Here is a 14,720-nt window from a genome sequence, read left to right on the forward strand (position 1 = left end):
TTTCTTTCATTTCTTTTCATTGTATTGGCAAAAATTATTGTAAATTGTAAAGGGAAGATTATACACTACTTCGTGTAACTTACAAATATCCCTGTGCCTTGGTAGAGAGGTGGTGCAGCAGATGACGTGGTCTCTTGGAGCTGCACGTGTTTCATAAGAATCACACGTCCCTGATTAGACTGTGCTGTGTGATCATTCTTCATGCTGTGTCATTTGTTGCCAGCTGCTTGAACATTTTTTCGTTAATTTCCCAAGGTGAAGAGTTTTTAGTTAATACGTTAATTTATTAAAGTTACGGTCTGAAAAATTAGTGTTTCAGTTATTTGTTAATAAGATTATTAATTTTTAATAGCTTTATAAGAGATTATCGTAATAGGATAAATAAATTATTTATAAATTACCCACTTTTTGGGCAGTTTTGAGAACCTAGCAACATCGTAATGTCCAGTAGCGCCCCTACGACACGCACAGAAAAGTTTGTCGGACATGGTCTATAGAAATGTCGTTGATGTCATGTCACTGTCAAGTGACACCAAGTTGACATCAGGGGGGGTCAACTAGGTAAGTGCAATGGTTATACCTACGGGGGCTCAATTTTGTTGCCATTTTAAATATACTTTATATTCTTAATATTTTTGTGTATAGTAACATCTCAGGAGATTAAAAAAAAACAAAATAAACAATATGGCGTCTTATGTCCAGGGGGGGTCAACTAGGTAAGTGCAATGGTTATACCTACGGGGGCTCAATTTTGTTGCCATTTTAAATATACTTTATATTCTTAATATTTTTGTGTATAGTAACATCTCAGGAGATTAAAAAAAAACAAAATAAACAATATGGCGTCTTACACAGAACACCTATACTCCTAACGGAGAAGAACGACGACTTCATACAAAAAACGCGATGCCACAGTTAGCAACGCCATCTAGAGTTAGCCCCCAGTAAACCGAGCGTAATATTTAAGCGGGAAATTTGAATAATTTTGAGTGGGGAATTTGAAAAATTATAAAAAAAAAAATAAAATAAAATAAAAAAGACAAAAGACGAAATAAAAATAAATAAATAATAGTGATAAGGTTGATTTTGCATTAATTTTAGATTCTGTCGCTTAGAATTTTATAAACACGTTTGACGCCACTTTTGAAGTTCATTTTTGTATGGGATTGTGTATCTAGTTCTTATTTGTGATCGAAGACTTTAACCCTAAAAAACATTGTCCTCTTAATTTGCTTTTCTGAACAGTTGTATACAAATAATAATTTGGTAACTTATGTTTCATTCACAGCTGTGAACATTGGGCAAAGTTTATTTTCCTGGAAAGGGCACCTACGCTTACATTGCTACATAAACTTCATACTGAGCACAGAATGCTATGTCAGAAGCATTTTCAAGATGCAGATTTTGTAGAAGGGTCTAAACAGCAATCGAATAGAGATGCTATTTCAATGTATCATGTAAGTTGTTGCTCTAATTTGATATAAATATATAAAACCAATCACCTCCATATTCATGTCTTTTGTCCTAAATGGTATTGTGAGTATCTTTATGTAGTTTTATACCTTACCTTTTTATATTTTATACTGGAAACTAGTCAGGTTGGATGATCTCAAAAATTCAGGTAATTTTTAAAAATAAATTAAACTTAAAGCTGACAAAAAGGTTCTTTGGAAGCTCTTCACTTGTAATTGTGTATAAGCTATACCAAGGAATACATATTTTTTATTTTTTGTTTTCAGGCTAGTCCTACAACTGACTGTGAACCAACTATTGCCGCAGCTGAAGTGGTTAATCCTGTACAAAGAGTTGCCTTCAGAGATCTCACTAACTATCCCTCAACATCTGCTACAATAACCCACACAACTGTTTCTGTTAAATTAATATTTTAAAGATCAAATAAAAGAAATGGATCTACTAGAAACTAGATTATACTTGTGAAAAGTGCACTCGCACCAGATGAAGGGTTCTTGCCTTGTTTTTATTGTTCTTTATCTAAAATAGTTATACCAATTAATCTTGTCCCTTGCCCTTATAGTAAGGGAGTTATCAGGGCGACAACCCTTAACGATTTTTTTTCAGTACTTATTTAAGATATCTTTATGAAATTTAAACTGTTTATATTTGTAAATTATGTAATAGTATATGTATGTCTATCCATAAGCTCCATATTTTTTTTTCAGATTATATGTGATATGGAAAATCGTAAGATACAATAAGTATATTTTTGGGGGTGATTTTTCACACTGATCCATGAAGTGACACCTACCAAAAATATTTATTTTTTTATACATTAGTATGCTATTTTTACAAATCAGAATTATAAAATGGTTTAATTGGTGGAACACACCTTAAATAATTAAAACCAATCATGGATATTAAGTGCATATGAATTATTTTTCGTTTCATAACTCATCGGATACGCATGTTGGCTATGTGATTTGACGGCATTCGACTGCACTAATTTGGAATATGTGATTTAGACTCTGTACTTAGTTATCTTATAGTATAATGTGATGTCTATATCCTCGAGGAATGGCTGTAATTTATTGAAAAGTTTACCGAAAAGGGGTTCAACGAGGGCAAACGCCCTTTGTCGTGCTGACGGCGTTTGCCCTCTTCTGCAAATCGAAAAGGTCCCTGGCCCTTTTCGATTTGCGATGGAGCTGGATGTACTCCATCCGTCAACTTTTTGATGAATTACATATCATTAAGAGTACAGTACATGCTCATTGAAGCTCATAATAAGAAAACAAGGTATCGAATTTAAATCACGTGTTCCGAATTCGTGGAGTCGAATACCGTCAAATTATATAGTCAATGCGTCAATTGCAATATTTTGTCACTAAGTTATGAAACGTTGTTATGCATATGTTTATGATTACAGATTTGGAAAATTAAAAGTTGTCTTGTACCTTATTTATTATTTTTTGTAAAAAAAAATATTCCCATACACACACACATAATTGGTGTCAATTTATTTAAGGTATGTTCCACTAATTTGACCATTTGGTAATTCTGATATGAAATAAATAGCTAATAATAACTTATATATTTTTTGTAGGTGTCAGTTTGGGGTGAACGTAGGAAATTGCGCCTAAAAATATACTTCTCGTTTCTTACGATTTCCATTATTGCAAATATTCTCAAAACAAATGATATTGAGTTTATGGATTACTCCAGTCAGTGGGGATTTTTGCCATACAAAAGGTGGTTTAGTGACAATTTTTACATATGTTGTTAAGGTTTGTACTTTGATGAAAAATTCAAATTTGTGACCTGAGTAGTGCCCGCTCGGACCGCCGCCTTGGATGAAAGGTGCTAAATTCTGTATTCTTCAATATAATACTTCAACAGTTGATCTTACTACAAAGAGGTTCAAAACAAACTGTAAGTGAAAAAACAAATACACATTTATTGTTTCAACAATTTTTTGGACATCTCACATGTATTGAGTTATAGCAGCATAAAGATTAAAATTTGTTCACAAATTACAATTTTTGTTGGAATAAATAACATTACATACCACTTTCTTACATCAAAATAGGATTATATGGCGAAATGTATTCTAAATTACCACCACCTAGTAATTAATTTGGAATATTCTGCCATGTAATCTTATTTTGGTGTAAAAGAGCGTTAAAAATAATATAGTGATATTTGTTCCAATAAATTGTAATCTGTGATCAAATTTTCATGTTTACACTGCTATCATTCGATACACGTGAGACTTGCAAAAATAATGTCCAAACAATAAGAAATGTAAAATTTTCTCTTCAAGTATTAATTGAATGATTTAGTCGTAGCATCAACCATTGGGGTATAATACAGATGTGGCGGTCGGAACGGTCACTCCTCAAGTTCACGAATTTGAATTTTACATCAGAATACATACCTAAACAACATATTATATAATTTTGTTTATAATATACCTAATAGTAAGTGGCTACTGTCGCTCATGGATGTCAGTTATCAACCCTGTATAAGATTAGATTCCTAGCAGAGGTTGGCCACAGATGCACTGCTGCCCAGGACTAAGTTGGAAGGCCTTGGAAAAGTATGCATACCTTACCACACTCTTCAAACCAGAACACAACAGCGCTCCTTCACCACACTCTTCAAATCAGAATACAACAGAGCTCAACACTGCTGTTACTAGACAAAAAAAGGTGTGGCGCTAGGTGTCGTAATCGAACCACAAGCAGTTCTTTCACCTTAAAAGAGTTGTTACTCCACCGTCTTTTGTATGGCAAAAGTTTTTTCCCCTACTAACTGGACTAGATAGCTAGATATTATTTAAATTTTAAAAAGTTATCTTAAATATGTACAGAGAGAAATAAATCGATAAGGCTTGTCATTCTCATTAATCCCTTACTAGATAGATCCCTTATAGGATAGAGACAAGTTTCATTAGTATATCTATTTGATGAAGAATAATAAAAACCCTTCATCAAACGCGAGTGCATATTTCATACGCTTAACATACTAGAGCCTTTATATTTGTATGATAAGATCATGTCAAATGCAATTAAAATGATTTGCATTATTCAAAGGTTTTAGCAATAAATCCCAATTTAAGTTTTGAGTTATAAATTTTACACCCGTAAGTCTACATTTACTGTAAAGACAGGCAAACACGTGAACTGTATTTCTTAAAACAGTACTTTAATTTCAATATAATTTTGGAGCATATTTTAAAAATGTTTTATTTTACTTTCTTCCCATATTTTAAACGTAATGTAGGCACTTTTATCTGTAAAATATAAGCATTGTAAAACAGTTTTGTTATGCTTATATTTTACGGGTAAAAGTGCCTACATTACGTAATAATTCAAAAAGTAATTTGAAATGTATTTTCAAATTTCCCGCTCATAATTATTCAAATTTCCCGCTCATAATTTTTCAAATTCCCCACTCAAAATTATTCAAATTTCCCGCTTAAATATTACGCTCGGTTTACTGGGGGCTAACTCTAGATGGCGTTGCTAACTGTGGCATCGCGTTTTTTGTATGAAGTCGTCGTTCTTCTCCGTTAGGAGTATAGGTGTTCTGTGGTTGACATTGTCAACATTAATTTTAGGTTATGTTCCTGAATTAAAGAGAATAATATTTTTAAAGAAATAAAAATGATAAATGTAGTAAGAAACACATTACGTTTGTCGATCAATAGCCTAGTGCGATCGTTCCAAACGTCGGCGCCGGTGGCTAGCGAAAAGTTTGACCACAAGAGAATCCCAGCGGACGATGAAGGAGTCCAAGGCGAAAAAATCGTAGACTTGGACGCTGTGCTGAAAGTGTGAGTTCAGTCTTGAGATGTATTAGTTGTAGTTTAAAGTGTTATAGTCTGATTTTAATAAACACCTATTTTAAGTTGTCAACACAATGGCTTTACTAAGCTAGTCTATGTTACTAAGTTACACTTCCGAATGACAGCGCGCAGATTCAAAGCGGTTGATGATTACTTAGTAAGTAATTACTAATTACACAAGCTAAAATACATTAAAATTTTCTATAGCAATGTGATGGTATTTTGGTTATGCCATTGCATGCAATGAAACCATCATGAGTTACTAGTTTTAATACTGAATCTTAGTATAGTATAACAGTACTAGTTTCCTTTATTATATTTGATACCGAATATTTCAGGAAACAAAATATATTTCCCACAGCAGAGTCTGACCTTCAGATGTATGATGGAATGCTATACAAAGACCTGCCAGTGTGCAACATTCGAGTTAGCCATAACAACACCATATTCACTATGACTGATGCAGTAGGAATTGTTAAACTTATCCGCTCTGCTGGGATAGAGGGCTTCAAGAATACTAAGAAGGGAACAAACATTGCTGCCCAAACCACAGCTATAAGCATAGCAAATGTGAGTCAAATTAATCATCTTGTTTCCTAAAAAATATCATTGTAATAGCTAGAACTATTTGTAATACCTTATTTTAGCGCTTTGATATTGATTATTTGTTTAATTATTGAGCCACGATTAGTAGAAGTAATAGCAATTTATCACAATACCAAATAAAATTATTATAAATAGTATTGAAATTTACATGAATGCTTTTCTATTAAAAAAATAAATTTTCAATGAGTTCATAATTGTAATATTTCTCTTAACAGAAAGCAATAGCAAGAGGGTTCAGAACCATCAGAGTCAGGGTCAAAGGCCTAGGACCAGGAAGACTAGTAAGTTCTTTTTAGTGTATAAAGTTGCAGTTGCTTATTTTCATTATGTACACACTACATTAGCGTGTTTGGTAATACTGGAGGTGTATCCAAAAATAAGTTGAGCAACATTGCTACATGCTGCGGACTGCATGCACCGGTCGCCCACACCAGGTTGCAAGCGTCTGTGCACACAACCAAGTTCCAACTTCCATCCTTAATTGGTAGCTAGAATTTATAATTTGGAGAAGACTGGGGCAAATTCCTCAATACTTTGTTTTAGCGTAGTAATATAAATATTGATATCTCATATTTGAGTAATGTTCAAAAAAACTGTTTTAAAAAGTTATCCATATTTATTGTTCATGTTACAGTCTGCAGTAAAAGGTCTGCAAATGGGCGGTTTAAACATAGTCTCAGTTACGGACAACACTCATATTTCCTGGAATCCACCACGGCCACGAAAAGCAAGAAGACTTTAATTTGATATATCAACTGTACTATATTATATAGTATTTAGAAGAAATATAAGGAATTAAGCAAATAAAATTAATAAGTTAGAAAGAAACTTTTATTTCACTATTTACAATAATAAACTTACAAGATTAAATTATGTACATTATTTTACTACTTATGTCAAAAACCATATTTCGATTGTGTTTGCCTTTTTGTCATCCGATTGTTAGCCCATTGATTCTGTAGCTCAATTTCATTTGCCTTAGCCTGAAAATGTAAAAATAATAAGGTAAATAATAAAAACAGAAATAGTTCAAGAAGTGAAGCGATTCTTACATTCAAAACTCAACTACTACCTAATAATAAACTCTGAATTCTGTCAGATTTTGAAATATGTTACCTGATGTGCCAAATATGTGATTTGGTGTTTTCGCTTCTGTTGGCTAGTGGGCTCATTGCCACGCTTCTTGCTAGCAGAGATCCTCTTGCTGGTGTCATCCATCAACCCCTTGAGCAGCCACTCCCTGGCATCTGCTAGTACCTCTTGCTGATTGACATCCACTATCTGAATATCTTCCCTCTTGCGTTTACCTCGAGATCCACACAGCTTAAGAATCTGTAAAAACATATTATTATGATATATATTTTATTGTAATCAGATGATTTTTTATCGAATGAATATGAATATAGCAGAAATTAGATAGGAATATATAGACCTATCCTACATCTTAATTCTGATCTTTAGCTAATAAGTTTGGTATGTGGGAAACAAAAATAAAATTCTAATGAGAAAAAGAATTGTTACACTTACTGCTTCCTCATCAAGTACTGCACTCTGACTTGGAACTGTATAGTCACTGGATTGTCCAGATTCTTGGTTGTATGCCACATTGCCCTCTTCAACATCATGAACCTCTTCAGGAAGCTCCTGGACAGGGTCTTGTTTGAAATAGGATTCAATACCCCTGGGCTTTGATGGTGCAGGTGCTTTTTTGTCTTTTGAATTTGAAGGCTGATCAATATCTAGCGGTAATTCTTCCAGTGGCACTTCAACAGGCTTGTATATTGAAAAGAAGTCATTTTGTACATCATCATCATTGTCACTCTCGTCTGAATACTGTGATATGAGTGGTGTCTCAGATTTTGACTTTTTACTGGGTGATGGAAGTGGGTTTTTCTTCTTTACAGTGGTACTTATTGGTTTTTGTGTGAGTACATGAGGAATGAGTGACTTAGTTGTGCTAATACACGCATTTTTTGGCTGAGGAAGAATGCTTAACAAGCCAGATTTTTTCTGTAAAAAAAATTATAGTTTGTGTTTGCTTGTGCTGCCATAAAAATAATTTCACAATTAATAAAGATACTCACCCCATTTATTACTTTGGGCTTTGCATTAGGTATGGTGTCTTTCACGTCTTTAAACTGAAATAAGAATAATTAAATACAGTTTTGTAATTGGCTACACTGCTTATTTAATATTACATGTATTTTTACATATATGAGTAGGTCAGTAAACAGATTTAATTTTTTTTTAATTCAAACAATACATAAATTATAAAAAGTAATATTTAATATGTTCTATTACACTCACATCATTCAGAGAAGGCACTGTGATTTTTGATTTTGGTTTAACATCAGATACAGTTTCCTTCTTGTGCAAAAACTCATCATCCTCCTCGACAACTCTGGTTTTCTTGTGTGTTGGTAGCGGCAAATGATTAAACAAATTTTGACCCTGTTCAGACTGTTCCTCTCCGTTTTGTATGACTTCTGCCGAATTTTTTATTTGTATGATAGGTTCTGCAAGTATTTCAAATTTAATTACAATAAATAAATAACTAATTGAAAACAGATTGAAATTTTCTGTAGCAAGATGAGTAGATGAGATGATTTCATGTTAGTTAATTAGAGATATAGGCCACAAAGCAGTATCATTAGTACATTTTTTTGAAATAGAAAATATTTAAAGAATATTATTCAGCACTTGCTAAAGTGAAGAATTCTGCATATATAATAACCAACATTTATGTCTACACAAGTTTATTGGTGTTGTTAGGACGATTAGATATTAAAAAATAAAAATCCAGTCACAAAAGTTTATATGCAAATCCCATACATTTTTTATAATGTATGAAATGTATCTATATTACTCTTTTAAAGTACAGAACACTATGGAATAGCCAGAATTATATAAACTAAATATTAAAATGGTACTATAACAATTGTACTGAGTATCTGAGGGCAGCAATAGCCACTATAATATAAATGGGTCAATTTTTTACCTTCTTTTTTCTCATGTAGTGTTATAACTGGAGTAGATACATTGTCATCTTCTTCGTAATCACTTGAATCACTATTATCATAAGCAACCAGAGCCATGATGCGATTTATGTGGTACTTTGTACGTACGAAGTATTTATGAAAACAATATGGAAATACTCAATGTCAATTGTCAATCAATTCAACAATTGACATATGTAGACAAGTAGACTAGACTAGTTAAGTGTTACAAACTACATAAAAGGAGAATAAAAGATATCGTCGTAAAAAAAAATTCTGTGCGTATGGCAGGAGGGGAAAAGAATATATTTATATATTAACCTTGGGCAGGGGCGACTACCAAAAAAGAACTTCCAAAAAACTGTAATCTACAGTTAAAACTTAGAGTTCGGGTTGGCTACACTGGGCGCCACATGCAATCATAATGTTGCCAGGCTGTCAAAACTACCTAAGAAGTGGAAATTTTTAACGAATGTATATTTAACAATATTTCTCGAAACTCATAATAATGTTAAAAAATATATGTCTTATTGTCAAATAGTACATTTTTAGGAGGTATTTTTATCAAATAAACGTATAAACAAAAAAGCTTTTATCAAAGGAAATTTAAAATCGCTCATGAAGCTGACATAGGTTACTATACTCTTTGAAGCTGACAACAAATAACTGTGCACTGTTTCTGCACCTGTGGCGGTATTAGGAAAATACCGCCACAGGTGCAGAAAAGTTTATCGTACTATAATCTCGTACAGTTGGCAAAGCTGGGCGTGAACGCGTGAATGCGTGTGAAAGGGGGATCACCGGTCTTTATAATGTTGCTAGATTTTCAAAATTACCTATGTAAAATTATATTTTAAATATTGTATTTAATGTTATATATTTTATTTTCAACTCATTAAGTTCAAACCGGTTACGTTTAGTGTGCTTGAATTTAGTTTACTTTAACACAAGTTTAGTCTTAAGCAGTCCAAGTTTATATCAACCATAACTAAGTTTAGTCAGGACAGTCTATATTTACTTAACAATTCGATCACGATCCAAAAAGAACAGCTATTATATTTTTTGTCCATAGGATTTTTATATAAATTTCTATGCATTTTTACTAAAACGTATAACATAATTTAATTACCTGAAATCATTGTTTCCTTACTTGCCCTTAACAGTTCTGAATTATTTCACTTCCAAAAATGTAATATACATAGTTGTACTACATACGCAGGTATAGGAGGTTAAGTATATAAATTAATTGTACTTACTTTGAATTTGAAGGTGTATAAGTATGAAAACAAAAATAGGAAAAAATATGTTTTATTAAACTTAAAAGGTTTTTTGAAGGTTCGTCAACATCATCATTATTTGGTAAAATTCTAATCAATTCTTGTAAAGACTCTACTATAGACCGATACTTCTTTACAAATTGATCACTAACAGAGTATGGTCCAAAAGAAGATACTTCAAACTCTTTACTTGAGGAAGGATCACTATGTAGACTTTCATTTAAATGGTTTAATACCTTATTAAATTTCGTAATATCGTAGGTTTCTAAGTATGCAACAAATGTAATAAACAATACATTAACAAAGTGATCTTTATGTATTTTGCAGTTGTCTTTTTTCAAATCAAGTTTTGGATAAGGACTTGATAATAAATCACCAGAAATTGCATTTTCTACTGTAATTACAGACTGATGATTTTTGCATTTCTTTGACAGCAGGTCCAACAATTTGTGTGGTTTCACTTTCCTCTTCGAGCTAAGTGATGGTGCTGAAGTAAGATTGTCTCCATCGGGATATTCTTCCCATAATGAGTTATTAACACAGGAAATAATAATAAGAATAATATCACTCTGATTGATGCTCAGCATAGTTTTTATAAGATGCAGTCCAACAAGGTGTTGCATGAAAGAAGGTTGTATCCTTTCCAATATCCTTGATACAGATGTTGTTGGTAAAGCTGTAAATTAATAGAACATAATATTAACAATATGTTTATTATATGGAAATATTATTTTCAATATAATTACAGAATTTATTTCACATATACATACGTGAGATAATTTTACAAAATGCTTTTGCAAAAGCTGCACAGCATGAGCTAGTATTTGGATAGTCAACATGAGCATTTCTTTCATACATATAGAACATCTGTATTACTGCATTCATCCATAACTGAAAATAAATTAGAATAATCAAAATTAATTACTGACATAGATTAAGATGATTAGAAATTAATTTCATTTAATTTAATCTTTCAAATTTCTCATGAGGTATTCCATGTCAGTCCTCAAGTTTTAAGATACATTATTCACTGTTTTATATAAAACTATTCTTCTTTTCGGATTTGGAGGCAGGTGGGTTGCAAGAGAAAGTAGCATAATTAAAGGTGAAATATGGTACTCGTTTAGCTCATTCATTACTTTAAAATATAAGTTGTGTGGCTAAAAGCATAACATTTCACTAATTGTAACTAGTCTATTTGTGTAAAAGTAAACTTTGTCTTTCCTTGAAGCCCATTTTCCAGGATTAATCAAGTGCTACAGCTTTGGTATTTTGTAAATAAGCAACTTTAAATAATCTAAAAAAATAAATAAATTTATTATTCTAAATAAATTAATTTTTGTATTCATCATATCATATTTAGAAGTTTCTGCCACGGTTTTTAAGGATTTTTTTTTATAATATTGGAGCAGCAGACGAGCATGAGGTCCACCTAATGATAAGTGCCACACAGATGTGCCACTATTCCTGAAGACTAAGCTGGAATGTCTCGGAAAAGTATGTCTCCCTTACCACACTTCAAACAAGACCACAACAGCTCTTTTCTCTGCTGTTTTAGGTATAAATATGTGTGATGGTGGTGCCGTCAGAGTCAAATCACAATTGATTCTACATTCTTCACACATGCACCTATTTACAAATTAAACTTACACTCATAGTTTTAATATGTTGTTCTGGATACCTTAAGTGGATAAAGTAAGCATATAATTCTATTATTTTGTGACACTGTTGGGTAACTGCACCATCGGTGAGACAATTAATAGGCCACAACACATATGCCAGGAGTGGCCTTTGGGAGCGCGTTTGACCATTAGTACTGAAGCGTCTGCAAATATAAAGATAATAATCATTACTAGAAATAATACAGATAACAAATAAACAATAAATGATCATGATAAAGTGGTTTGAAGAATTTGAAATAAGTGGTAACTTGTAACAGTCCAGAAGATGTAATGTGACACATCATATGTTGTAAAATGTTCTCTATACATAGTGTGCATAATGCCATATCAATATTTATAAGCCATAAGTTTGGCTTGTGATTAAACATACTAAAATGCCCAAATTGAAACAAGGTATATTGGCTGGTACATGGCTAGGTATATATTGTTAAATTAAGGTTTTTACCTAGAGTGCCATAAAGCTAAGTCAGTTTGTAGTAAGTGGATGAGGCATTCTAGAACCATCATCAACCTCTCAATTCTTTCTGTTCTAACTAAAAATTCAAACAGTTCAAAAGTGTGTTTCTTCCAATAAATTTTCTGTATTTCCTCTTGAATGTCCTCTGGGACTTCTTGTTTGTCCAGAAGAGTACCATCTTTGCTTTCCATGCTTAATTCATATAACAGTCTACTGATACAGTAAGAAACAATGCCTTCTTGCGAGTCATAACATGCTCTATTTGATAAATTGTTTTCCTTCTTGATCAGAGGTGACATGAGAAATTGCTTGTAACAGTCCCTTATGCCTTTTGTTATGCAAGGTGGATGCATGCGAAAATTATATAAAAGTGTGTGCTGGCATTGTCTCAAAACATATTCTATTGAATATCCCGAATTATCATCTTCATGAGCATTCTGTAATTTAAAACATTTTTATTTTCCCTGCAATATTTGTTTAAAAGATATTTAAAATTTTATATATAACAATAATATGAATATAGTTGTATGGTAGCCATAAAACATTTGCAACTTGAAATTCAACAATTCAGGAAAAATAAAAAAAAAGTTGCCTGAAACAAACAGGAAATTTTGGGACCAAATGTCACTTTATTTTATATAAGCCACAAGGATACTATATTCTTAGATTCTTCTGGACTTCTTTGGATCTATGAATCAATTCTTGGCTCTTTTTTATTTTTAAAAGGAGTTTATAAATTAGACAGTAATATATTAGTGCTGTGTATAGATATCTTGGATAGCAGTATATTATATTGTAAGTTTTGATTATAGTCTGGCCGCTGCATTCCTGCCGAGCATGCAGTCCACCTGATGATAAGTGTACCATCAAGTATACTGCATGCTCGGCTTTTATTACTATATTATAAACAAAAAACAATTATTTACCATAATGATTTCCACAATATCCATCAGCATACTTGAAGACAGGTATTGGCTTGAGGTAATACACATGAGACATACTTCTATAGCTTCAAACCAGGTTTTGTTTTTCACTTCAATATTAAAATATTTTTCCGAAGATTGAGTTACTTGTTCTATCTTTGCCTGAAATATATATAAAAAAACAACTTTTGAGATTGTAAGTACGAGTCACTTAATTTTTTTTTAACATTAAAAATATATTATATATGGTTTAATTTATTCGGATAATAAAGTTGTAACTAAATAGCAAGAAATTATTAAAGCTAAAATATATACAAATTATTTCTAATTAACAATACATACAATCAAGAGTAAAAAAGATAAAATCATAAATAAAATAAACCATTTAAAATTGCCGCTTGAGGCATAGTTCCCAATTAATTGAATTATCTAATTTAAATTGTTACAGATTTATTATGTAATATGTATTAAGTAATTGCAACAAAAAAATAATTATAAACTTTATCTTATAGATTATAATCGTTATCTGTATATTATGTATCTTATAGAGAATAAGTATATAAAAATTGTGAACTTACATTTTTATCATGATGAATACACTTATTATCAATACATGCAGGAAAGTATATGAGTTGGAAACGCTTCTTGAAATCTATGTAAGCTTCGTAAGATACTTGCAGACATGCTTTCATAAAGTTTTCCTTTTTAAGGGCTTCTAATTTAGCTTCGGCAGGATCGATTTTAGCGCGTTTGTTCGGCCCGTTTTCTTCTTCATTTTCCTTTTTGGTTTTCCTGGTTAACTTCAGCCTTTTTCGTGGACTACTTCCCGGTGAAGACATTATTTTGTACTATGTACATTATGTTCAAACTGGTTAAGTTTTATTCACTAAATACTTCGATCAATTAAATTCTATTTATTTATGTACACTACTTTTTGTCGGTTCCAACTTCCACTGCAAAGAGAATATAATCACTACTATTCACTACCTTCGTTTTATTCCACTGTTTTATCCTTATAATATTGTCAAATGATTATAAATAGAATGAAGGAAGAGTCCGACAAAATTTTCTGTGCGTGTGCCGGTTTCCGAAATCAGTAATTTATTCAGTATTTTGTTGTCAGGTTCATGAGTTATTTTACAATTTCCCAAGGTAAAAAGCTTTTAATTTTCAACTTTCAACAGTTACTTTAATAAAAATGTAATCTTAAAAATTAAACGTCATAATCTTTGTCAACAAAAAGAACATTTTTTCATATTATTTCAGGGATCCGTTATAATATGAAAAAAAAATGAAAAATATAATCGTTTAAATTTTCCATTTTTTAGGTAGTTTTCGAAAACCTAGCAACACTTTGATTGCCAGTGGCGCCTCTGTCACATGCAAAGAAAAGTTTGTAGGACTATGACTTGGATAACAAATGTCACTGGGTCACAGATATAATACACAGACAAGACGGGACTTCGCACCCACC

General features: G+C 31.9%; 3 protein-coding genes across 3 annotated transcripts; 1 reads left to right on the plus strand and 2 right to left on the minus strand.

Annotated features, from left to right (window-relative positions):
- The first annotated feature begins 519 nt into the window (after positions 1-519).
- On the plus strand, positions 520-6,784 carry mRpS11 (mitochondrial ribosomal protein S11). Its single transcript, XM_073091303.1, has 5 exons — positions 520-536; positions 5,052-5,293; positions 5,644-5,875; positions 6,127-6,192; positions 6,546-6,784. The coding sequence occupies exons 2-5, from the start codon at positions 5,124-5,126 to the stop codon at positions 6,651-6,653; spliced, it is 576 nt and encodes a 191-aa protein (XP_072947404.1). The 5' UTR covers positions 520-536; positions 5,052-5,123; the 3' UTR covers positions 6,654-6,784.
- Positions 6,729-9,233, minus strand: LOC140755932 (proline-rich protein PRCC). The gene is made up of 6 exons (XM_073091292.1): positions 8,910-9,233; positions 8,219-8,427; positions 7,996-8,049; positions 7,439-7,921; positions 7,028-7,243; positions 6,729-6,894 (listed from the first exon to the last, which is right to left on the minus strand). The coding sequence occupies exons 1-6, from the start codon at positions 9,004-9,006 to the stop codon at positions 6,808-6,810; spliced, it is 1,146 nt and encodes a 381-aa protein (XP_072947393.1). The 5' UTR covers positions 9,007-9,233; the 3' UTR covers positions 6,729-6,807.
- Positions 9,234-10,842: 1,609 nt separating this feature from the next.
- LOC140755966 (uncharacterized) lies at positions 10,843-14,445 on the minus strand. The gene is made up of 6 exons (XM_073091334.1): positions 13,825-14,445; positions 13,250-13,408; positions 12,312-12,760; positions 11,866-12,009; positions 10,955-11,075; positions 10,843-10,860 (listed from the first exon to the last, which is right to left on the minus strand). The coding sequence occupies exons 1-5, from the start codon at positions 14,083-14,085 to the stop codon at positions 11,066-11,068; spliced, it is 1,023 nt and encodes a 340-aa protein (XP_072947435.1). The 5' UTR covers positions 14,086-14,445; the 3' UTR covers positions 10,843-10,860; positions 10,955-11,065.
- Between the last annotated feature and the right edge of the window lie 275 nt (positions 14,446-14,720).

This window comes from Epargyreus clarus, unplaced genomic scaffold (assembly GCF_041222505.1).
Source record: "Epargyreus clarus isolate Ecla_fem2 unplaced genomic scaffold, WU_Ecla_fem_2.2 ptg000003l, whole genome shotgun sequence".
NCBI lineage: Eukaryota > Metazoa > Arthropoda > Insecta > Lepidoptera > Hesperiidae > Epargyreus > Epargyreus clarus.